The 22,803-nt window shown below is 43.8% G+C and overlaps 3 protein-coding genes across 6 annotated transcripts in view; 2 read left to right on the top strand and 1 right to left on the bottom strand.

Moving 5' to 3' along the window:
* LOC110981115 (dihydropyrimidinase-like) overlaps positions 1-6,466 on the top strand; it is a 46,705-nt gene extending 40,239 nt beyond the window's left edge. For all 3 annotated transcript variants that reach the window (XM_022238358.2, XM_022238359.2, XM_022238360.2), the window contains 5 exons: positions 21-107; positions 219-311; positions 1,014-1,100; positions 1,281-1,470; positions 2,375-6,466. In XM_022238358.2, the coding sequence (XP_022094050.1) occupies positions 21-107; positions 219-311; positions 1,014-1,100; positions 1,281-1,470; positions 2,375-2,460 (543 nt within the window). In that variant the 3' untranslated portion in view covers positions 2,461-6,466. The remainder of the gene's footprint in view (positions 1-20; positions 108-218; positions 312-1,013; positions 1,101-1,280; positions 1,471-2,374) is intronic.
* A 1,339-nt stretch (positions 6,467-7,805) lies between these two features.
* On the top strand, positions 7,806-9,424 carry LOC110981222 (lectin BRA-3-like). The gene is made up of 2 exons (XM_022238601.2): positions 7,806-8,015; positions 8,626-9,424. The coding sequence occupies exons 1-2, from the start codon at positions 7,858-7,860 to the stop codon at positions 8,966-8,968; spliced, it is 501 nt and encodes a 166-aa protein (XP_022094293.1). The 5' UTR covers positions 7,806-7,857; the 3' UTR covers positions 8,969-9,424.
* Positions 9,425-10,237: 813 nt separating this feature from the next.
* Positions 10,238-22,161, bottom strand: LOC110981221 (large neutral amino acids transporter small subunit 1-like). 2 transcript variants are annotated; one of them, XM_022238600.2, is made up of 10 exons: positions 21,502-22,161; positions 18,018-18,143; positions 15,932-16,040; positions 15,696-15,740; positions 15,236-15,359; positions 14,757-14,860; positions 14,118-14,214; positions 13,703-13,852; positions 12,494-12,671; positions 10,238-11,998 (listed from the first exon to the last, which is right to left on the bottom strand). In XM_022238600.2, exons 1-10 carry the CDS (start codon positions 22,025-22,027, stop codon positions 11,931-11,933), a joined length of 1,527 nt encoding a protein of 508 aa, XP_022094292.2. In that variant the 5' UTR covers positions 22,028-22,161; the 3' UTR covers positions 10,238-11,930. The 2 variants fall into 2 exon arrangements, with proteins under 2 accessions (XP_022094292.2, XP_022094291.2); XM_022238599.2 differs by lacking the exon at positions 21,502-22,161 and adding an exon at positions 18,935-19,654.
* Positions 22,162-22,803: the final 642 nt, after the last annotated feature.

Below are 22,803 nucleotides of genomic sequence, written 5' to 3'. Positions count from 1 at the left end.
CTCACGCTGATTGCATTCAGGGTGTCATCCAAGTCGGGGCCGATGCTGATATCGTCATCTGGGATCCCGAGGCCACCCGAGTCATCTCCAAAAATACACACCACCAGGTAAGAACACTGCCCACTCGCCACTCAGCCTGTCCATTCCCACTGACCACTGCCGTTGATCTGTAGAGAACTTTACCGACCTTTACAATTTTGTCCCCTTTTTGCAAACAGGCTGTGGACTTCAACATCTTCGAGGGCATGGAGTGCCACGGTGTCCCTGTCATCACCATCAGCCAGGGACGGATAGTCTGGGAGGACGGAGAGGTAGGTCAGCATTTGTCCAAAGAGACTGACCACTCATCCAAACCAGTTATCCTCAGGCACATGTTTCTCCATGTGCATGTTACATACCTAAAGTGGACATTCCTTTGTTTTCTTGCAGTTGAGAAAACTCGGGGAAAAAGCTCATTTCTCTTGAACTGGAAACAAGTTTTTCAGCTGGATTTCTATGAAATGTTTCTTTGACTGTTCTTTTTCTTTTTATAACAGATAACCCTAACTCCAACATGCCTCTAATTTTCTTTTTCAGGGAAGGGGAAACGTCCTGTGGACGTGGGTCCACAGAACGTCTTCCCTTCCTGCATAGTGTGGACATCTTTTGTTCACCAGTCCACACTAGGTATGTAAGGTTAGCGCACATGAGTTCATCTACTCTATTTCACTTTCTACGTATGCCATTTAGAAATTGAAAAATGCTGCTGACACTTTCATATTGCTTTGAATACCCTTGGTTTAACTCTTCAGGAGAATTGTTTGTTAGGAGAAGGAAACGAAAATGCAGGGTTTTTAAAATCTTCAGAGCACATCAAAGAAACATTACTTCTTCAAAATAGTGATGTGTGTGGTACTGGCAGTTAGGTGAATCTAACCAAGATGACGAGAGAAACGTTGGTGCTCTGCCAAACAGTGACAGTAACCCACTTCATATTTCAAGTCTTGTTTCTGTATTCTTATCTCCCTTCACAGCTCCACGTGACACAAGGAGCTGGCCGTTTTATTCCCCGCCCGCTGCATGCCCCCGAAGCCTACAACAGGATCTTGATCCGCGATAGGGTAAGACTGCGATTAATCTAGTCTTGCAGAGACCAAGACTGGATCTCTTCTCGAAAACTGTACGGTGACCGATTTTTACAAAAAGGGTGGACACTTGCGCAAGCTGCAGGAAATTGAAGTGCATTCTCAGAGACTGTCAAGTGAGCAAGATCCTACAAATCAACCCCGTATCTTTTTCAGGTCAACCAGCCCATCAAGGTAGAACGTGAGCCCTACGACGGTCCCGTCTGGACACCGGAAGGCCCCAAGAAGCAGACCAATATCCCCAGGAACGTCCCCGTGGCCCCGGCCGAAGAGTTTGCCAATCGCAACATCCCTGCCACCAAGGCAGGGAGTAGGGACCTGCATCGGTCTGGCTTCAGCCTCTCCGGTAAATTCCCATGATGATCATTTGTGACCTAGCCTAACGAGTCTGAAGTCCCCTGAGCCTTTTTTGGAGTAAAGATCTTGAAAGGAATCTTGGTCAATGGACACCCCTTAACTCTTTTCACTCACATAATGTCCAGTTTCATCAGGATGCCGCACTGAGTGATACATCAAAGGGCAAGTTGAGGTGTGAACTATCCGCTCCGAGCAGAACAAAAGAGGGTGTGTTTTTTTGGTACTCACGGCAGAGGGGCACGTTTATAATGGAGATCAAATGGTGCATTTGACGCAGCACGCTGAGTACGTGTAACGAATTTATCCCTTGATTAATGTACGGTCTCTGCGTACACGTGGAACGCGTGCAAGAACCTGCTTGGAAAACTTACAACCATCTGTCTTTCTTTTGCCACTTGGGATTGCACTTTAACTCGGGGCGGATAGTTCGACCAGTAGTCAGTTGGTTTTGACCAATGCGCATGCTCAATTCAGTTCCACTCGAACGACCCAGTCGGTCAATTTTTTAAAATCTCATCGTTATTCACATAAAGTCACATTTCATCTTTGGCTGCAATACTCGCCGCGAGTATGGTAGCTGAAATCTCGTAAAGTAATTTTCATATGAATCGTTCCCTCTATAATAATAAATGAAATTGGCTGTTGATAACCAGTGGTGTGTCCGTACCCCTGAGCCTGGTCTTAAATGGTTGACTTGATATAGTCCAAACCATCTATTGGCGGGTTTTAGTTGAACTATAGTTAGCTATAGTCGTCGCTCAAACTGGCCCTACAGAGCTCAGTTTGCTCTTTCTGATCCATACTAGAAAAAAATTACTGGGAAAATAGCCTTTAGACTCTTTCTGTTCCAGATTGACTCAGTCTTATTTGGAAATGGTTTCAATGTTTCTCAGGACGGCAGATCGATGACAACGTTCCACATCGAGCAGCCCACAAGCCTCTGGCGCCACCGGGGGGCATCTCTAGCATCCAGTTTTAAGGAGGAACCTGCTCCATAGCAACCATTTCAGATAGCACGATAGCACAGCTGTAGCGAACCTTGTTGTAAACCTGCAAACTTTAATAGACAGTCCATTCCCTGTTCAGAGGTGACATGTATATGATAGTGCTGATGGAGGTGATCTGATCCCGGTCATTTCTTGATCAAGATCATTTCTTGATCAAGATGCATAAAGTAGCTAGGCAGGAAAAAGGATTGCTTACTAATAGACCCTAAAAGAGGATCAGTACCAGTCCGGGATTAAAGTTAAAAAGTTTTTGTTGAAGTGTGTTTCTGCTGAATACAATTTTTTTCCGCTCAGGACAATTTGTGTGCTTTATTAGCAAATATGGGTCCCTTGCATAAAATCTTACAAAGGTTTTCCACAACCCTTTCACTACCGTAGACTTCACATAGTCTACTACCAGATCCCATGCACACACAAAATTAACATCAAGTACCCATCTGTATGTGCCCTAGATATTCCAGAGGCACCTGTTGGAGTGTCTTACTTAGGCAGTTACACATTTGTGGAAGTCGTTCTGAATGACAGACCTGCAGTTTGTTTGGCAAAGAGTTTCCCTTTTAGTAGATCTTGTGAGCTCGTCATCAGCTTCACAAGATTGGCGTTGCTTAACACAGAATATCCTGGCCAGCTGACTAGGAGGGTTAACCTACGCAAAGAGATACATACAAACTTTGTTAACTGAGGCTGATCAGTGTTGTAGCGGAACTAATCACGGTAAAACTCCCCACTCACCACACACAATACCCCTTCCATCACAGTCCAGATTTGTAGGACACAGGTGCAAAAGGTGTTATCAATTTAAAAGTGGTTACCAAACTACTGAAGCCGTCAGAGTGATACATTGTACATATTCATGGCACAGTGCACTGGGCTATTTTTCAGTCTGATTAGCACAAAATCTTATTGCACGCACGCACGCACCTAGGAACAGTAGACCCACGTCCCCGTTATTAGGTAGTATGAAAGCTGCGGTCGTTAACAGGAAACCTACTTACCGGTACTTAGCTCTGTGTGGTCCTTTGTAACATACATGTGTCTCTATAGAATTTGGAACTATGAACAAGCCTGGAAAACCTCAGGGTTTTCCCTTCGATGGTTTTTTTGATAATCCATTTTCTTGCCATATGTAATTTGCTACTGTGTCATTTTTATCACTGAAGGGAAAAAAACTGCCGAGAAAGAAGTTTTGAACTGATGCTCTTCACGCTAGAATACTTTCTGCCCGATGGAGTGTTCTTTTATAGGTCCAGACTGCTTCTACCTTCAAGTCTGACACTCACTTAGATACCGTATTTTGACTTAGTGAATTTGATGTCTCGTGTTCCTTCCGTCAGGGATCTTTTTCGTGACTGTAGAGAACACATAAGCAAATTTTACGAGGAACAAACAACAGCAGGATAATGGAAGTATTTTTGTAGCTTAGAGGTGAGGAAATTGAACCAAATAACAAAACCTTTTTTTTTAATTCCGAATATATTACTGATTTGTAGCACAAAAATTTAGTAGACGTAGTCGCATGTCACCTGTATGCAATTCAGAAAGCAATGCACAGTAGAAGCTGAGAGCACTATAGCGTGTGTCAATGTGTGATTTCCCCCCATTTTTTGGAGTTTTAAAAACAAGTGTTTTTATGTACATAATTGTTTCTGTTAAAGATATTATTTGCTGAAGGTCTGAGACTTTATCATCACCGTGCAGAGCGTCACATTTACTCGGCAAAAAGTGGCGTTGAAACAGCACCGTGTGGTGTTTACATTAAACAGAGGTGTGCAAATGCAGCTTTTTAGCTGATTTCAGCTTTTTTTGTTTAGACGTTGACCTCGAATTTCGGCTTTTTTGGTGCTCCTGCTGTGTACAAACGTAAGGGACTTCTAACATTTCAGCTTTTTGCTTGCTGTTCGCAGCTTGGCCAGCATCAGCATGGCCACTCGCACCTCTGGTTAAACCCTTTCAGTGTTACACCACACTGTGTTAATTTAACACCACCATTTTTGCAGTGTATGTGTTTGTGTACCAAGCACTTGGCGCTACGCTTGGAGAGGACAAAAAGGTGCAGACGTTATAATGTGGGCCCAATGACTCAGGCTTTGGTCGTGTATAATTATATGATGAGGCCTCTAGTTTGATTTTTAAATTTCTGCTAGGCCGTGCTACTTCTCTTTGAGATTTTACTGTTCTTCCAAAATGTGTATTAATTCGTGTAGCAGCTTTGAAGTGATGTGTCTGAAATGAATCTCTTGAATATCGGCTTGTGAGTTGTGATGGTAATTAGACCAAAGGTCCGTATTTTCTAAACTAGATTGTTTCTATGGTTTATATGTATATTCTAATTAACCACGAGCGCTCGCCGCACAGTTATATTGTGACCACGTCTGAGTCCAAGCTGTGCTTTCCAACCAAGCGCTCTCCGATTAGCTTATGCGTTTAGCCTGGAGCCTACCATGTTTTTCATCGTGGCTAATGTATCAGAAGTTTGCACTCTGTAGCGCGGTCAAGGGGCCTTCACTGCCCTGTAATGTAAGTAGGCTATGCATGCCACACGCGGGATTACAGTGAATGGGCATTGCGTGGTGATCGGTTCGCATCAGGTGAACCATGTTGAGGTATATCTTCATACACAGGTTCAGGTCGCTTTCCCTCCCATGCTTTAACACAGGTTTAAATCGGCAGTTTGGGGGGCAGGTTAATAGAAGTCCCCCTCACAAGCAAGTCGGTTAGCTTGCTCATAGATTTGTCCTCAATTTAGCATGTACATTGAAAAATTCCGTGGTACTTATTTCTATAACGTTATCAGTGTCAATAAGCCAGTTCGGTATTTCAAGAAGCCAAGGCCTTTCGGGAACAAAACGCGCGCGCGTGAGTCAGCGTATGGCTACGCTGATAGGGGAGACTATTGCGCGCGCGCATAGCTGTTCTCGAATGGCCTCGCACTGGGCATGCACTGTTTGATTACCGACTTGGCTCATTACGTAAGGTGGCCTTAAAGTAATGGGAGCAGAAAGAGTTGTGTGTTTGGAAAGACTGAGTGTTCTGGTAGTGAGGAATTGCTTGCACGTTCAGAATAAAAAAAAATGATAAGCAGTGTAATATATAGACGTTTCAGAATAATATGTAAACTGAATTAGAGCGCATTTTGACAGTGATGCAGACGAAGCAAGTGGTGCTTTTTACAATGGCAAATCAAAAATAGCAAACCTTTTGTCTAGGTTTCCCACTTTGTCTTGGACCGCATTTTGAATGCCCTTTCTTTTCATAATGGTTGACATCTCACTACACAGGTTGAGAAACAGTGGTATTTCCAGGTTGTATAAACTCCGACCACAACCAAACACTTCCAATATACCCATAACAGTTCCAATGTTACCAACGTATCTCAAAGACATCTCACCGTAGAAGACACAATCGGTAGATATATCCTGATATTTCACTCACAGATTTCTTTCTTTGTGATATTAACTCGGGAAGCCTCTGAGGTTTTTGAAGTGACCCGTATTGTAATGTGTCAAATGGTGCGGGATGTTACGTGCTTGCAGTTTGAAAGGTGTCGCTTTGGCGTTGTAGCAATGTTGATTATGTCAACATGCACGAAGCATTCTCAAAATAAGACATCCGTGATTGTACATCAAGCTACATGTAGTTATATTGACGAGACAGCGGCCTTTCAAGTGGGCCGCCATGTACAAACACTGCATGCAAGGTCGATGTGTTCTGAATAGTGGTGCGTATTTTCATGATCTATATCCATTTCCATGGTAACAGACTCTTAGTGTTTCGTCAGTGCATGGTGTGTAAATCGTACCTCGTCTAAAGTTCAAATATCAGTGTTTGGTAATCAAGTGCTACTGGTGAGTGTATCGCTTGCAGTCGAAACAAGCAAACCGTTTGTGTCTTTGTAATGATTGATGTAACACCAATCACTTATTGGTTAAATTGAATAAAAAAGAACACGCCAGTTGGTAGAGAGATTTGATGAATTAATCCTTCATCTCTGTCTCGTGGTCATTTCATCTACCTACATGTATATACCTAAGCCTAAGCCCAACTTGTGACTTTGCAGGTGGACGATCACGACAGTCTGGTGTCGTGGCACATTTCTCAGAATCCACCTTTAAGAGTTAAGACGCCTTTGCACATGCGCGTCAACACGCGTCAAGCGTTGCGTATCCGTCAAAGTCGCTCTCGGGGCGATATTGACGGTCTTGCCGTGTGAAACTTCCCGTATCGAAATGTCGGGTTTCGTTTCGAAAAAAAAAATCCTCCAGAGCCACGGTTGTAGCTTAGGCTTTGTCTAAGTCAGATTTCCCCGGCGTGTGGAGTGAACAAAATGTTACAGGCTTTGCGTTTTCCTGACGTCCAAACGGCATGTGCACGTGCTTTGTTGGAACTTTTCAAAAATACTTCAATTGCTCCTGTAGCAAGACCCGACCTTTTCATGGAGGAAAATGATACTGCGAGGAAACTATTCAAGAAGTACTGAACGTTTATCCCACAACTATGGCGAAAATTATCTTTGTTTCCATTTGCCTTACCTTTAATCATCATTACACTCGGGGACCAAAATAAAGCTCAAAATTGGTACCGTACGTAATGACATAATCGGCACTACAGACGCCTTAACAGAGAACGATACAGTAGGGAAACTATTTGATGCAAACTATAATAAAGCTTTAGTCCCATTTTAACTTCAAAGACACCTAAAAAACTAAACAGATGTTGTAGATCGGGAATAATCCCACAGCATTTTGTTCAAAACTGATCTCGGTATCTACATTAACTCTCAACTCCGTGAGTACTTCTATGGACGGCGACCCGATAACCTACACTTTTATCACAACCTCAGAAGTCAATCAATCATCTTAATGAGGTCTCACAAATGTGATAGGTAAAAGATTAATTATGTCAATTGTTTTCGTATTTAAAACAGCCGACGGCCGGAGGTGTTTTGATGCTGACTCCGTTATCCTCTGCTTTGTTGCAAGGTTTTTTGGCATGAAATTTCTTTCTTCTTTTGCCCGTAGGATAATACGAGGCACCACTCCCAACTGCGCATGAACAGCAAGTTAAGAAACCTTGCTGATGAATGCTCCGTATGGTGAAGTCGACAAAAATGTGACACGTACAAAAGGTGATTGGCACTCGCATCAAAAATGTCAGAAACTTGTATCTAGAGCACTTCCACGGCGTGTGCACGTCAGCTATCTCGCACTATCACGAACCTTTAATGAGCTGACGACGTCACCGTGACGACAAGATAGCAATGTCCGGGGTTGGTTTCGTTCTGGGGAGGGGAACTGGGTACTAAAACCTGCCATCGGCGCTACGCTACTCATTTCCGCCCAACGGTCACTGTCGATATCACACGGTGAACGATGAAGATTGTACTGGTAACCGCGTCGTTGCTGCTGCTGGTAAGCACGGTGCTAGCATGGGGCGAGACGGGCCCGAAGTGTCCGAGAAACTGGTTTATGTATAACAACACCAAGTGCTTGATGCTCTTCACAAGACCAGAGCGCTGGCTGGAAGCGAGGTAAACATTTGAACCGAATCTCTTTGTCCTTAGGATCACAGAGCCATGTTCCAACTTAGATCAGACAACCAAAAGTTTTTTTTTTACAAATTACGCAGTTATGATGTTTGAAAAACATGTAGGTCTACACGTAGGTCTACTCTTATAATGTTAACTTTCTTGTCTACCCCTGCCTTTTTATCCTGCAATGGAGTGAATAGTTATTTAACTCTCGTGCATTTGCTAAATTTCACGAGTTTGCCGTCCTAGACTGTGAGTGACTGAAATCCACTAAACGTTTCTAAAACGCGCCTTCAGTTCATTACGTTTCTGAAACAGACGGGTCTTCAAAAGAAGTAAATTAACAGCATTCGAATTCTAAATCTACACTCTCAACCGTCATTGGCGTGATTTACTCTGCCCTTTCGACAAAGGACTTTGTCATCCCATTTTGATTTAGGGCTAAGGATGCGATTCGGTATACTATCGTGCTAAAATTAATGTTCACGTACAAACGTCCCCTCTCTGTTGAACAACAACATTCTGAAAAATGGGGGTTAGTAAATCTTGAAAAGTAAGATATCCCGTCCAAAGATTGTGTTATTTGTAAAGCCACTCTCTTTCATTTCAGGAAACAGTGTGGCTTCCAAAACCCCGGTGGCGACTTGGTCATTATCGAGTCCGAGGAAAAGAAAGCCTTTGTACACTCCATGGTGCACTATAAGCCGCCCTTGTTCAGCTGCGGCTTGTTAAGCAAGAACCCCTACTGGATAGGCTTGAACGACCGGAACCATGAGTTCGTCTTCGAGTGGAACGACACCGGGGAAAGCGGGAATTACCGCAACTGGGCATTCCTGGAGCCCAACAACCAGTTTGGTGAAGACTGCGTCGAAATGGACTACGACAAGGGCAAATGGAACGACGAAGACTGCAACACGAAGCGCTGTTTCGTGTGTGAGGTGCAAGTTAGCTAGATCTGGATCTTTTCGGCTGTGGCGTCAATGAGATCTCTGACACATCAGGCCTACCCTTAAATACATCTGTTTCCAAGCGTGGGATCTTTATTTTCTGATCAAAATTTAACATGCTCAAAATCTCCATGTAACTGAAGTCATACTACTTATTGATATTTGTTTGTTTTTAAATAATCTTAGGTAACTTTTCTTCGATCGAGAGTGACATCAACCAACGATGATTACTTGAAACTGGATATCATGATCACTTATGGTTCTGTTAATTCCTGTTTCATAATTTTCCTCTTCACTTCCTGTTGAAACGACCGATTTAACATACGCAAAGTGTGTCTTCTCGAATAAAACTCCTCATCCGTTTTTTCCCGACAATAGGATTCTTGCAGTCATCCCATTTTTTCCCCAAAACGTAGGCTTGAAGACATAGTCATAATTAGAATAAAGTCATTGAATTCAGCAGCGACTAGACTCGTGTGCACGTTTATTTCCTCTTAGAGGTAAGTGAAGGCGACGGTGTAGACACAAGGGAGGTAGGAAGCGTTTTGCTTTTCTTGTGCCTTATACCAAGAACTGGTCAGGTGTTGTAGTCGTGTACGTTCCGAGTACCAATTTCACTGTCAATGTTGAACCAGTTCGGGGGGAAGCAAAGCTTAGGAACGTGTACATTAGACAGAAAGGTTTAAGATTGCAAAAAGAAAAGTACGACTTGAGATCATCCTTGTATAATAAACATTAAGGTTTTAAACCAACGCCAAACATGTTGTTGGGCCCCCTCGGCGGTGGTTGGTGCCGTATGCGTTAACCCAGCGGGAAGGTCTGCTTGCTCTTGTGGTCTTTGAGTCAGATCAAGTACGGTACTTCTTGACGCAGCCGGCCAAGGTCTGTGCGTGCAAATGCAAATGTATGCCCCGTCTACATTTAGCTCCCCGTCCAAGGAAATTGTAACCGGATCGGCATCGGGCACCTAGCAGTTACGCCTGATCCCAAGTTACATTCAAGTTACATAAGTGTTACAAAGAACTTGTAACACGTCTCGTTGTTCTCGTACCAATTTGTAGCGCCTGTGCATGGGACACTGACCGTGGCAAGATAAAAGGTGCCAACAACGATCACCAGCACTCCACATAGGCCTAGTCCTCGCTGTGTTCTAACTCCTGGAAAATGCGGCATTTAAATTAATGTCTCACACGCATTCATTTAAATAACATGAACATCTCACCTGATTTCTGCTTCAACACATAAAACTATTATGCTAGCCATGGCCCAAACTAGTTTAGGATCACTTCAAAAATATGTTTGCATTTTTATTTTTAAGACCTAAATCGGAGCACAATTGTTCGATCAATACACCACTCAAAATTCCTCCTAATTGTTTTGTATATCACTACCAGTGAGAGAAATTAAGTTATCTGGGACATACTTACTTCAGAAACTATATCAGCCAGTTTTATCTTAGCACCCAATTTTTAGGAACATTCATTTTACAAGAGGGATATCTTTTGGTGAAAACTTTTACCAAATTAAAGAAGACAGTCTACACCAACATTTGAAGCTATCATATTTACTATAGAATTGTGCGATGTGAAGGATAACTCTAGCTCAAACACAACAAAAACATAACGTCAAGAAACAAATTACCCGGGAATGTATAACCCCAATTAAGCCTGCATCACGGCGATGATACATCATTCTCGACGCAATATACATTTACACGTACATGGCAATGATCAGTACGGACCGAGTCAATGTGTTTGTTAACAATAGCTTATTATGTCGACCAGCCGTGTGGACATTATATACAGACATTTCAAGCGTCGCAGTCAGGAAACTTTGCCCTGTGTGTGCAGAGATATTATTGAGAAATACAAATCACCAGCCACCCCATCTAAAAATAAAACAATCAAACTTACTTCTCCCGCCCTTGTGGCAAAGCATATCACTCCGATATGCTAGCTGTCTAGTCGACGTTCTCCGGGCAACGCAAAGATAAAACTTCGATGTTACGGTACCATTACGACAAATTGTGGAGAAAATGGCGGCTACAATATAACTGCAATGTTTACTAATACACGCTGTACTACAATATTCTTCCGCAAGGGAATATTTCAAACTTAGTTCTAAAACTAACCAAACTAGACTGCGACATTGTACCAAGTCATTTTATATCACTATTCCATTGAATTAACTTTCAAAGTCGGCATTGAAAAGCTTCTTCCAAGGTTTCACGTTGTAGACTGCAGCGAACTATTAAGTTAATTGTGCGGACGAACATTCGGTATAGGCGTCATCAGCTATACGCCGCACACAAATACTAGCCTTTCACGAGTTAAATTTGAACAGAATCTTGTACACTGAGTTCTTTAGATTCACGTGACATAACAATTTGAATTCTCCATACTAAACAATACTGTTGCTATATATACCTCGTGATTCAGGGCAAGCTTTTGCTCAGTATGAGAGACGCCTTGCGGCAACAATAGGCCTACCCTGTTGTCAATGAATTAGAAGGGCAAAAAAGGAACCAGTCCATTCCAGAGATGATGGTCGCTATGCAAAAGTTTGCCCCAAATCACGAGGTATAGGAACAGTGTCATTAGTCCAAGAATTCAAAGAGCTACGTTTATGTGCAATCACATCATGACTCAGTGTACCAGATTTTATTTAAATGTAACTCGCAGATGGATATGTCTCATAAAAAGCCATTATATACATGATGGTGTTCATGATATGCAGGCTTCTATAGAGTTAAAGGGAAGGCTATGGTGCAGGCGTACATGTACATCTAAACCTACATTGTGGGCATAAGCAATGATGGCGTGTTTATTTCTCGGGGATATCTGGTTGGGAGGAGGTAGGCCCACAGAAAGCAAGACTCGGGATCAAAGTCCGGCATGCCAAACTGAGCTCTCCAAAGATGGTGCCGGAACCTTAATGGCAAGGTCGAGCCAACTCCGTGAGTAAATTTTCAGTCGCTTTTTGAGGTGTGCTCAGGTGCAAGGAGGAACGTCCTCTGGATCGCCACGGTGGCTGCGTCTAGGTAACAAAGCAGCACAGCATCCCACGTCAGTAAATATGAAATGTGGAATATCATAGCCATAACATTCAAAATGGAGGCCTACTCGATCTTAACACACAAACAATCCCAGCTTTCACATTTCTGTGTGGAAAATGTGCAGTTTGAATTGAAGTCGGGAGGATGATTCAGAATGTAATTGTAGATTATTTTGCCCACAACCACTGCTAATTTAAAAAAAAAGTAAACGAAACAAAAGCAGAATAACTTTTTTTTACGGAAGCGGTAAATCTGGTCGTGATTTTTCCCCTCTTTTACAAACGCTTTTTTAGCCACTCGAAAATGGTTGATTAAAAATGAATACCGTACATGAATGTTTGGGTCATTCTTAACATTTCCCCTGCAAAGTTGTATTACTCCATCTTCCTTTGAGAACAGTCCGCTGGACAGATATTAAACAGTGCCCTCTTGTGCTCACGCAAGGAGGCCGTATAAAAGTAGCTTTAAGTCCTCACCTATTAACCCCAGAAGCCATTTGGGCTTGCTGGTCCAGTAGACTCCAAAGAAGTAGACAGGTACCCCAGTGAGTGAGATGCACAGGCCAATCAGCGTGTCCATGGGTTGCCCAATGGTGCCAAACACAACTAGAAAGATGCACACTAGAACGAATATGACTGGTAAGATCCAAGGGACCTACAAGACAATGCAAACCAATGAATGTCTTTGAAGAGAAAGAAGACTTCATGATGCACGTAATCCTCAGATACATCCCAAGTCATGAATAATAGAAACAGTCTCAGCATCGATCTGAACACCCAGTCATTGTTGATCTGAAGCTCTGCCACTAATAAGAACAGACAGTTTTTCTACCACTATATATGGAAAGTGGGCAATTTTATTACTCAAAGAAGAAGCAATCCACTTTCATGATTCCCAGTACCCTCCGATAAACTCTCTAATACTGTCGACGAATTAAGCTTCGTAGTGTGGCCATAAGATTAATCTTCTGAAGCCCCAATGTCGTTGGGAAAAGAAACAATTAATCTGCCGGGACATTTTTTTTAGGTAGCTGAGCCTTGGAGAATTTTTAAGGTATATCTTTGCGGTCATTTTGACACCATTTTTGTGAAAATCAAACATACCGTTCTTGCGCAGCGCGCATTTTTCCGGACAGGTCAGGCGGGCTGGCACGCATGTAGCCTTGAACTTCAATTAACCGTAACAAAAAAGCAATACATCTAATCGAGTTCAAACTTCACATTTGTAGTTATAAAGAGTGTGGCACAGCCGAGTTCTTGGGAGGCGGAATCCGCCCCCCCCCCCAGCTGTATAAGATGGACCAAAATAGATCTTTGAGCATTGGGCGTAAATCCCAGGGGATGGGGGGTACATATACACACCCCACTTTGTGAGGTGGGGGCTGGGCACTGAATCATCCCCTCACACACACTTTTGGCGATGAACCCAAAATTAAAGCGGATAGTAAAGAATTTTCAGGATTTCCTCACGACTAAAATGCTTGCAATATCTGTTAAACGGGAAAGCTTTTTAAAAAGCCATAAATATGCCATTCTGATGCAAGATTCCGCATGAATTTGATACACATAACAGATGTACATCTTTATCATAAACATCGCCCCCTATATTGTGTATATGGTGTCCCCCCCCCACTTTTCAAATTTCCATGGCCGGGTAAGTCACCCCCCACACACACACACACTTGCCTTCAACGGTCGCTCCAAATCAGGCCTTCTCCAACGCAGGAATAACATGCCAGTGATGGAAACACCGACGCCTGTCCAGAACACGAAGTTAAAGTAGTTTAGCAGCTGTCCAATGTCGGCCGCAAAGAGGTACATAAGTGACATGAAACACTTGCGGGGGAAGACGGGGAAAAAGATACAGAAGTTAAGCATGGTGTATTGAAAGCTCAACTTTCACTGATGTGTTTGTAATTCAAAGAGCTTTTACTGACACACAGACTTTGGAATCTGTTTACAATTTGGTTTCTTTACATTTATCTGAAATATTTCCATCTTCGGAAATTTAGACCGAGCTCGCATTTACATGAAAATTTGAAACTTAAAATAAAGCCATACACGGTGTGATTGTGTAATGAAGAAATGTCATTTTCTTTACCATAAACGCGAGGGCTGCCAGGGGCGTTTCTTGTCCCACGTGAATCATTCCAAGTACCTGAGGGAGCGACTCGCTACGAGCACCAACAAAGCTAAGCCTAAACAACCCAAACCGAAAAGGGAAAAATGATCAACATCATTAGCCAACATTTTAAGCCGAGGTATTCCAGGTAATGTAAAGTGGCGTTTCAGCAAACAGCATCAATCCGTTTTGAAGAGTCTTGCACTGAAAATGTGAAAAGTGTATATACAGTTCGTAAGTGTGATGTCACCAGTTTACACCACGCCCGCTACACATGCTCTGCACATGCATTGATGCATGGGACCATGGAACCGAAAGTTAACGCGCAACTTCAGCGATCGTCCAGTGGAAGCCTGCAAATTGTGGCTCGTCTGCCTTTGTGACGAAGTCACTTTAGAAATGAAACAGTAGATTTGATATTCGTGATTCAAAATATCGAAAATGACGCAATTTTAACAATGCATACAATTATTCAGATTTTCATCCTATCGACCACAGTACAAAGTACATGTAATAGGGTGTGTGAAGCCCTTATCTGTAAAGCTGAAACGTTCGTCTGAATGACTACTAGGGTACGAGCATATTTATGTATCTCAAAGATAACTGCAAGATACTTACCGTGAGCTTGCCATAAGCATTCCGTTGACTGCGCCGAACGTGGACAGGGCGACCGATACGGGCATGATAACAGCTGCTGCTCCCAAAACCTTCTCCCCAAACGTCTGTAAAGACAATTCATATTGTCGGGAAAAAAATCCCATTTGTAATAGTTCTTTAACAAGTTGACGAATCTAGGGCGCGCGCGGGGGTAGGCTACTCTGATGCCCCTTTGATATTCACAAAAACTTTAAAGATGTACAACCAACTGCGCATTTGTTTCTGTGCCCCAAGGTGCACCCGACTAACACCCCTGTCCACGATCTCTGTAGCAATCATGGCACCGATTCCTTGTGAAGTTTCCGAGCTTTCGGGGAAGTCAAGATACACTCCGTTTGGGGGGACCAACTAGCCAAAATAAATTTTTCAGAAATTCAAGTTGTGAAGAAAAAAATGTTACTGCCACTGGTTACACGTGGTGTAGGCCTGCACACACTTACCAGCGCTACTGCGGGCGAAATTAACAACTCCTGAGGGCTCATGGCCGCCAAATAGCTGATGTTGGCTAGGACATAGACGGTGGTAACCACGGGCACAGCTATGATAATCGCCAGGGGCATATTCCTTCCCAAAAAAAGGTATCACTGCACTGTTATTTGAATGAATGGTTACATCCGATTGTTTTGCAATCATTTTGCTTGTCACTGAATTTAGAAACTGACATCAGAAGACGACACTAAACCTCATTCGTATTGCACTAATTTCGAAAAAAAATCGACTCATTAAGAGAGGCCAAAGATTTATGTGATTGACGTGCTGAAGTGTTTCATCTAATATGACCCATATTGCACTAAGTGATTCAATTTCCTCGGAAATACCCAGGGTTTATGCACGGTGGTTTTTTGTTTAATTTGGTGACATCAAAAATTACTATGTTGACTACGGTGCCATATTTTTCACCTGTTTGGATTTTGCAGTTCCTCGGTCAAGAAGTTCAGGTTGCTCCTGTTTTTTGTTTGAACCAAAAGCACAGAAAATTAAAACATTACAAAGAGGGCAATTTCGTAATGGGTTAAGTATTATCTGCAAAAGAATGTTCGTCATAAGGATTTTTTCTCGTCACAATGCCCTTTTCAGCATCAATGTCGTCGTGTACTTGTATGCTGTGGATTTTTGGAGTGGAATTTGTCACCCACCAGCCACCGTAGGCAAAGAGTCCCGCGTAGATGGCCTGAGCGATCCCTGACGCCGATACTTCCAGTCCGGGTACGGTGTCGAAGCTGTTCTGAAAACTGGTCGTGGTGCCTGTTTGTTGGAATAGGGATTCATGATACAAGACGAGATGCTGTGAAAACCATTTCCCCGAAACTGCTCAGCTTAGTTTGTAATTGGGAATTAATGATTTATATTTCTATAATATAAAATTGGAAGTGTTGAAATAACTTCTTGCGCCCGCCATTTGTGCATAGAATCTACTCGTATTTTGGAAGATTTCTATTATTGAAACCCTCGTGCCATTTTGATTTCACAACATAACCGCTTGTGTAATTGACATATACATGACCCCCCATTTCCATGTACGATTATGTAATCGTACATGTAAATGGGAGGGGGTTCATCATCCCCCACATTTTTTTTAAAGGGGCATCGGCCATTGAATCAACCCTCTTCGTGGTGAGAAACAATTAACGCAGATTTTGAAGATCTTTTCAGAGTTCTCAACTACCAAAAGGTATTCAATAGCACTCAAAAAGGGAGAACCATTTGTTTAAAATCCATAAAGACACCTTTTTAATGAAAAGGTTCGGCATGAGTAGATGTACATCTGTATCGTCTCCCCAACTGTCATGACGGTGTTCAAACTTCAGTTGGCAACTCATCCATTCCCAGTTTGAGGCACAAATTTACGCCATTATGCGGTACACACAAGAAGGAAAGGGACGCATTTCTCACCCCTGTCCATTTAGCAGCGTTTGCCCTTCCCGTCCCTGACAACCATCATCAGGTCTGCGTGCTACGTCGAAGTATTGCATCATGATAAAAAAAACGCAGCCGCTATCTCGCGCCCTTGAAGAGTTGCCGTGATTCTACCCTATCCCTAGAGCACTCCACAATTGGTAACGTGCTCTCCACGCTCAGGTAAACAACGGTTGTTTTGAAAATGGATTGTCGATTGGTATAGTGCACTGAACCTGAGCTTGTGGTTTCTAGCTGACCGGTCGACAGGTATTTGGGGCCAATTGCTTAAGTTTCAAGGGCTCCCAACCATTATATCGCGACTTTGAGATGACGGACTTGAGATTTCTGAAGGTATGCTTTACGGTGAATTTTATACTAAATTGTTTGCAGAGGACAAACAGGTCCCCAAAGGTTTGAGGATCCCAGATTGGACAATCGAGTTCAAATTCTGAGGTAGCCCCTCAAAAAGGAGAAAAATGCGGGTCCATGATTGCGGTTATTTACATACTTCAGTGCGGGTCATGGGCTGACTTTACAGATTTGTACAGCGCGTACAAGCTAAATGTCTTCATGTACACGTACAGGCTAAGCAGCAAGTTTATTAAGCCAACTCCATTGGAGGCCAACTTTGTATTTGATTAATATCCCTAAGATGTAGTTGTTCCCTCGCTTTAACTTCAGCACTCGGTTAAAGTAAACTTGCAGACTGGAAAAAATTAAACAAATCCAGGAAAACATGGTACAGCTTCAAACATTCGACCCCATAACCAGTAAGCTCTATTTCAAGACTCTGAATTCACAAAGCACCCGATCCGACTACCCACCGCTACTTATAAGTGAGGCCCGTGCAGAAAATTAGCCATGCAGTAACTGCTGTGATGCTGACATAGTATCGTATGATGCAATACAGTAGACCAACTTGGCTAGTGCATGCAAACTTTCGTGACGCTGACTAGCCTCACTTATACGTTTGCCTACTGTATTGCATCATACGAGAATGTATAGCATCACAGTTATTGCATGACAGTTTTGCTGCACAGGCCTCACTTATAAGTCGAATGGGGGGCACCGTTGGCTAAAAAGATTCATCACTCATCGAAACATGTGTCACCAGGAGGGGGCAAGGGGAAAATAAACAAGACGGAGAAGATCATCACCAATTTCCATGAAGAGGAAAATCCGACCTGACCCCCATCCGCAGTGGATTACCCATCTGCTCCTGTTCGGAAAGGGATCCTCTCTCTAAGCGACACTCATGTATCTTCGTGCCATAAAAACAGCTGTCCCAAACTTTTTTTTCTAATAAAGGGAGTGGCAGCTTACCTTTGGTGAGTTCGATGATGCCCATGACGATGATGAGAATCAGAGCCAACATCTTCCCCAGCGTAAAGACATCCTGGACCCGAGTGGCCATGCGCACACTAAAGCCATTTATTATTGTCAGCGTAACTGGGAACAGAACAAACATGACAAATGTATCCAAGGGGATATGAGATTTTTTTTCTTCCTCTTGTTTCTGTTTTTCTTATGGAGGTTACATTTTATGGGAACATGTAACCTTGGGATAAGTACACTTTCGTATAACCGAGACAAGAGCACGAGAGGTGAATTGATTTCGTGTCCTGTGAATAAAAAATTCCATTGCATAATATTCCCACATGCCAACCACACCTGGCAAGCCCGTTGGCCGATTAGCTGGTACAAAAGTTTCCTTGAGTTCGAGTATGCACGAAGTGTTCCTTGGAGTGCAGCTTGTACTTAGTTTCTTGTAATAAATGATCCAAGTGTTTTGACACCATACAGGTGTTAGCATAAACCTGCATTTCGTTTGGCGTCAGAGGTGAAATATCGGAAGATAGGGGCATCTATCCGAGATTGAGTCGCGGGAATTCAAAGAAGTCAACATCACCAACAGGCACCAGGGTGGGGTGAAGTTTTTGGGGTGGGGTGTGCACATTTTTCAAGGGGGCATTGAAGATAGTAACTTGAGACTCGTAAGTTGGGCACCTACCTGGGGGCTCAGACAGTGCCTGGGGCAAAGTTACCCACCCTGTGCCCCTTCCATTTCCACCACTATCTGCAGGATCGTGTGTAATGATTTCTCATCTATCGGTCTCAAGAGATTTGTACTGCAGTTGGTCTTGCTTAAAAGTGACCTCTGTCATTGAGTGAGTAAAGAAAATGCCCCGACTCATCTCTTTCTTCACAGAACTCAACTTTTAGCCGTGCTCGAGACTCACCTAGGCATACAGCAGCTAGGAGGCTCCGCAACTCGATCGACGGGGGACATTCCGGTTCCGGGTAGAAAGGCAGAGACACGTAGTTGGCAAAGGTCAAGGCGATAATTGCCTGCTGACTAGGAAAAGCCACCATCATGGTCACCCAGAGATACAAAAAGCCGGGTAGGGAGCCGAAAGCAGTCCGGATGTAGGTGAAGTCCCCACCGGATGCTGACAGCGTGGTACCCAGCTCGGCGTAGCACAGCGCACCCACCAAGGACATGGCTCCACAAGCCGCCCAGATCAAGACCGACGAGCCCGCCGAGCCGCTGTTGACTAACACGCCCACAGGGGAGATGAAGATACCGGAGCCGACGATGGAGCCCACGATCACCGTCACGGCATTGAGGAGGGTAACCTTCCGGAGCAGTTTCACGTCGCTCTCTACTGACGAACTGCCCGAGTCGCTGTGTAAGGACATCTTGTCGCTGCCCTTCACAGAATGGTTCTCAGACGAGACGGTTGGATCCAGTCCGTTGGGTTTCATGTCTACTTAGGCCCCCTACGCTTGTAAATTATTTCTGTATCGTGTCTCGCAAAAAATTAAACCCCAGGATAAACTCAGTCACCCAAACACCCAACGCAGGCTTAACAATTAAGGCACCAGGGATCACGGCAACTTTGCTACTGTCAAACGTGCTGCGATTGCGACAGACACTTCCAGGCAAGCACGAACTTTGTAGTGTCAAACTAAACGCACCCAAAGATGTTTACTTTTCTTCCTACGCACACAATGATATGTGCATTACCGTGGAAAATGATAAGCCTGTCCAATACTCTATGTCATAAGTCAAGATTGGAAATCACGTGGTTTACGTCTCTCGTATGTGTATTGTAGGGTAGTGAGTTGTGGTGTGGACTGATTGGCACACAGCTAATTTATTCTAAATAATAAAAATTATCATCTTCTATTGGTAAGACTGGATATCATTTGTAAGGGATATTCATTACAAAATGAATAATCACAGCATAAAGGTGTTCCATTTCTGAGCAGTTTACTTGGGAAAAATCGATAGGAAATAAGGGTTACAGCTAAACGCTCGGGAATGGGTTTGAGTAGTTGTTCCCAAAGGTGCCCAATTGAGAACGATCGCTGGGTAGTCGTAATTTGGTCTCAGAAAATTGATTTCGAAGAACAGTGTTCTCCCTGGTAGCTTGATACGCTTCTTCTTGGACTGATGTTTCTCCTCTTTAAGCTGTGCGATGTAGTAGTTTGGCAAATAGCGTTCGTCAAACTACTTGCCAAGCTCCTTCGCCAAGATGTCGAAGGACTTGACGGCTTAGGGATGAAAGTTACTGGAAAACGTACTCGGCCGCCTTTCCTCGTAGACTGCTCAGAAGCCGAAACAGCGTTTCTTCTTCGGTCTAGCGACAACTTGAAGCCTTAGCGAGACCCATCTGTTGTCAGACGAAGCCCTCCCGTGAATTTGTACCGTCGATTTCTCCTTGACGAGGATGAGGAACATTCGGCCGATGACTCGGCTGTGTTCGAGGTGAATGAGGCTCGGTTGCTCTGCCGCTGTAGAGTTGACTACGATGTCTGGCGTAGATGTTACTTCCCGTGACTCCTGTGAGAGGTTTGCTGAAACAACCCGGCATTTGTCTGCTCAGCCTTGGGTGGGCATGACACAGCATTTGAACGGAGTTGTTTCAGCTCTTTCTCCGCCTCCAATGAACGAAGCTTCAAGAGTTCAAATTCTAGTTTGACTTTTTTAACTTCTGAACCTTCTGCCTGAAGCCAGGGGTCAGTATGTCATGTCCGGTCCGCATACAATGACTACAATCTGTGAGGCTTTTGGCTTTGTTTGCCGGGCATGATGATGATTGATTTTCACTGACTGAAAGAGAGAGCTCAAAGCTAACGAGCACAAAATCCGCTCAGAGGGATGTTTGAAGTGACTTAATTAAAAGTCATGCTCTAGTTCACAAACCACCACTTGCCACGAATGTAATGTCTCTCTTAGGGTAGGGAGCTAGCCGTTATCAAAAATAATGATAAGGAACCACTGGACTGATATACACTCGGCTTTATTTATTTATTCTGAATAATTATTAACATGGTCCAAATTTACCAGATCAATTCCTGCTAGCGAGACAGGATATTACAGTAAGGCATATTCATTAACAATACTTAGAGCATAATTCATCAAAATCTAGGCACTTGGGTAATTCTTGCCAGGGCTATACGTTCAGGAATGGTCAATGAGTTGTTGTCCCCGAGGGTGCCCTTTCAGGGGACTCGGAGGTTCGGTTGTGTTCACTTCAATACTTTACGGAGGACACCCGGGAGGCTCGGACATCTTCTGGGGCACATCCCGCCTTCCCTGCGACCCCTCCCATGTACACCACTGCCTACAGAATCGTCAGTAGGCCTAATTGTTTCTCATCTATCGATTTCGGAGTTTTGTAGTGCAGTTTGTTGTACTGTTTTAAACGAAGCCCTGTCATTTTGTGAACAAAATGCTCCTACCTGCCGTATGTTCCTCCCTTTCTAGAACTCAAGTTAGCTGCAATATATAGCTACTCACCTAGGCATACAGCAGCTAGGAGGCTCCGCAACTCGATCGACGGGGGACATTCTGGTTCCGGGTAGAAAGGCAGAGACACGTAGTTGGCAAAGGTCAAGGCGATAATTGCCTGCTGACTAGGAAAAGCCACCATCATGGTCACCCAAAGATACAGAAAGCCGGGCAGGGAGCCGAAAGCAGTCCGGATGTAGGTGAAATCCCCACCGGATTCGGACAGCGTGGTACCCAGCTCGGCGTAGCACAGCGCGCCCACCAAGGAGATTGCTCCACAAGCCGCCCAGATCAAGACCGACGAGCCCGCCGAGCCGCTGTTGGCTAACACGCCCACAGGGGAGATGAAGATACCGGAGCCGACGATGGAGCCCACGATCACCGTCACGGCATTGAGGAGAGAAACCTTCCGCAGCAGTTTCACATCGCTCACTACCGACGAACTTCCCGAGTTGCTGTATAAGGACATCTTGTCGCTGCCCTTCACAGAATGGTTCTCAGACGAGGCGGTTGGATCCAGTCCGGTGGGTTCCATGTCTCTCCTAAAAAATATAAACCCCAGGATAAACTCAGTCACCCAACGACCCACAGACAAAAGCGGATTTTACAAGGCACCAGCTAGGACCACGGCAACCTGCGTTTCTGTCAGACATGCTGCACTAGCAGTAGACACTTTCAAGCAACCTCGAACTTTGTTGTGCTGAACGCACCCGACGACGTTTACTTTTTTCTCCCTATAACTATTCAAATTCATCCCACTTTAATACACAATTGTATGTGCATGTACAGTAGAATATGATTAGCCTATCCCATACCTTTTGTCATTTACCAAGATTGGAAATCACGTGGTTTGACGTCATCACCAGTCGAACTGCTATTGAATAAATCTGCGGCCGACTGACCTTGTTCACACTGGTTTGCCTGGAGCGAATGTTTAAAAGCATTTATACCACAGTGAAAGGACCCTGTGTCCATGGGCGTCGCCAGAATTTTTTTCCAGGGGAACCACTTTTGACCTGCAATGGAACAAAACTTAACCTGGCGGCAGATGGGAATTGATAATTTATGACAACCCATTAAAGGAGGGAGGAGCGATATATTAAAAGAAAATCCGTGATTTTTATCCCATTTCCTACCTCGTTTTTTCCAACTTTTTTAATGCTCCCCCATTTTTTTTTTCAAAAGAGGCAAGTGTCCCCTCTTGCCCTCCCCTCGCGACTCCCATGCCTGTGCCCTTTTCGACTCCCATGCCTGTGCCCTTTTCGACTCCCATGCCTGTGCCCTTTTATATATGATTATACCCTCTCCATT

This window comes from Acanthaster planci, linkage group LG21 (genome assembly GCF_054643075.1).
Source record: "Acanthaster planci isolate LZ-2023a linkage group LG21, COTS_SCS, whole genome shotgun sequence".
Taxonomy (NCBI): Eukaryota; Metazoa; Echinodermata; class Asteroidea; order Valvatida; family Acanthasteridae; genus Acanthaster; species Acanthaster planci.
This window is presented reverse-complemented; position numbering and strand designations above follow the sequence as displayed.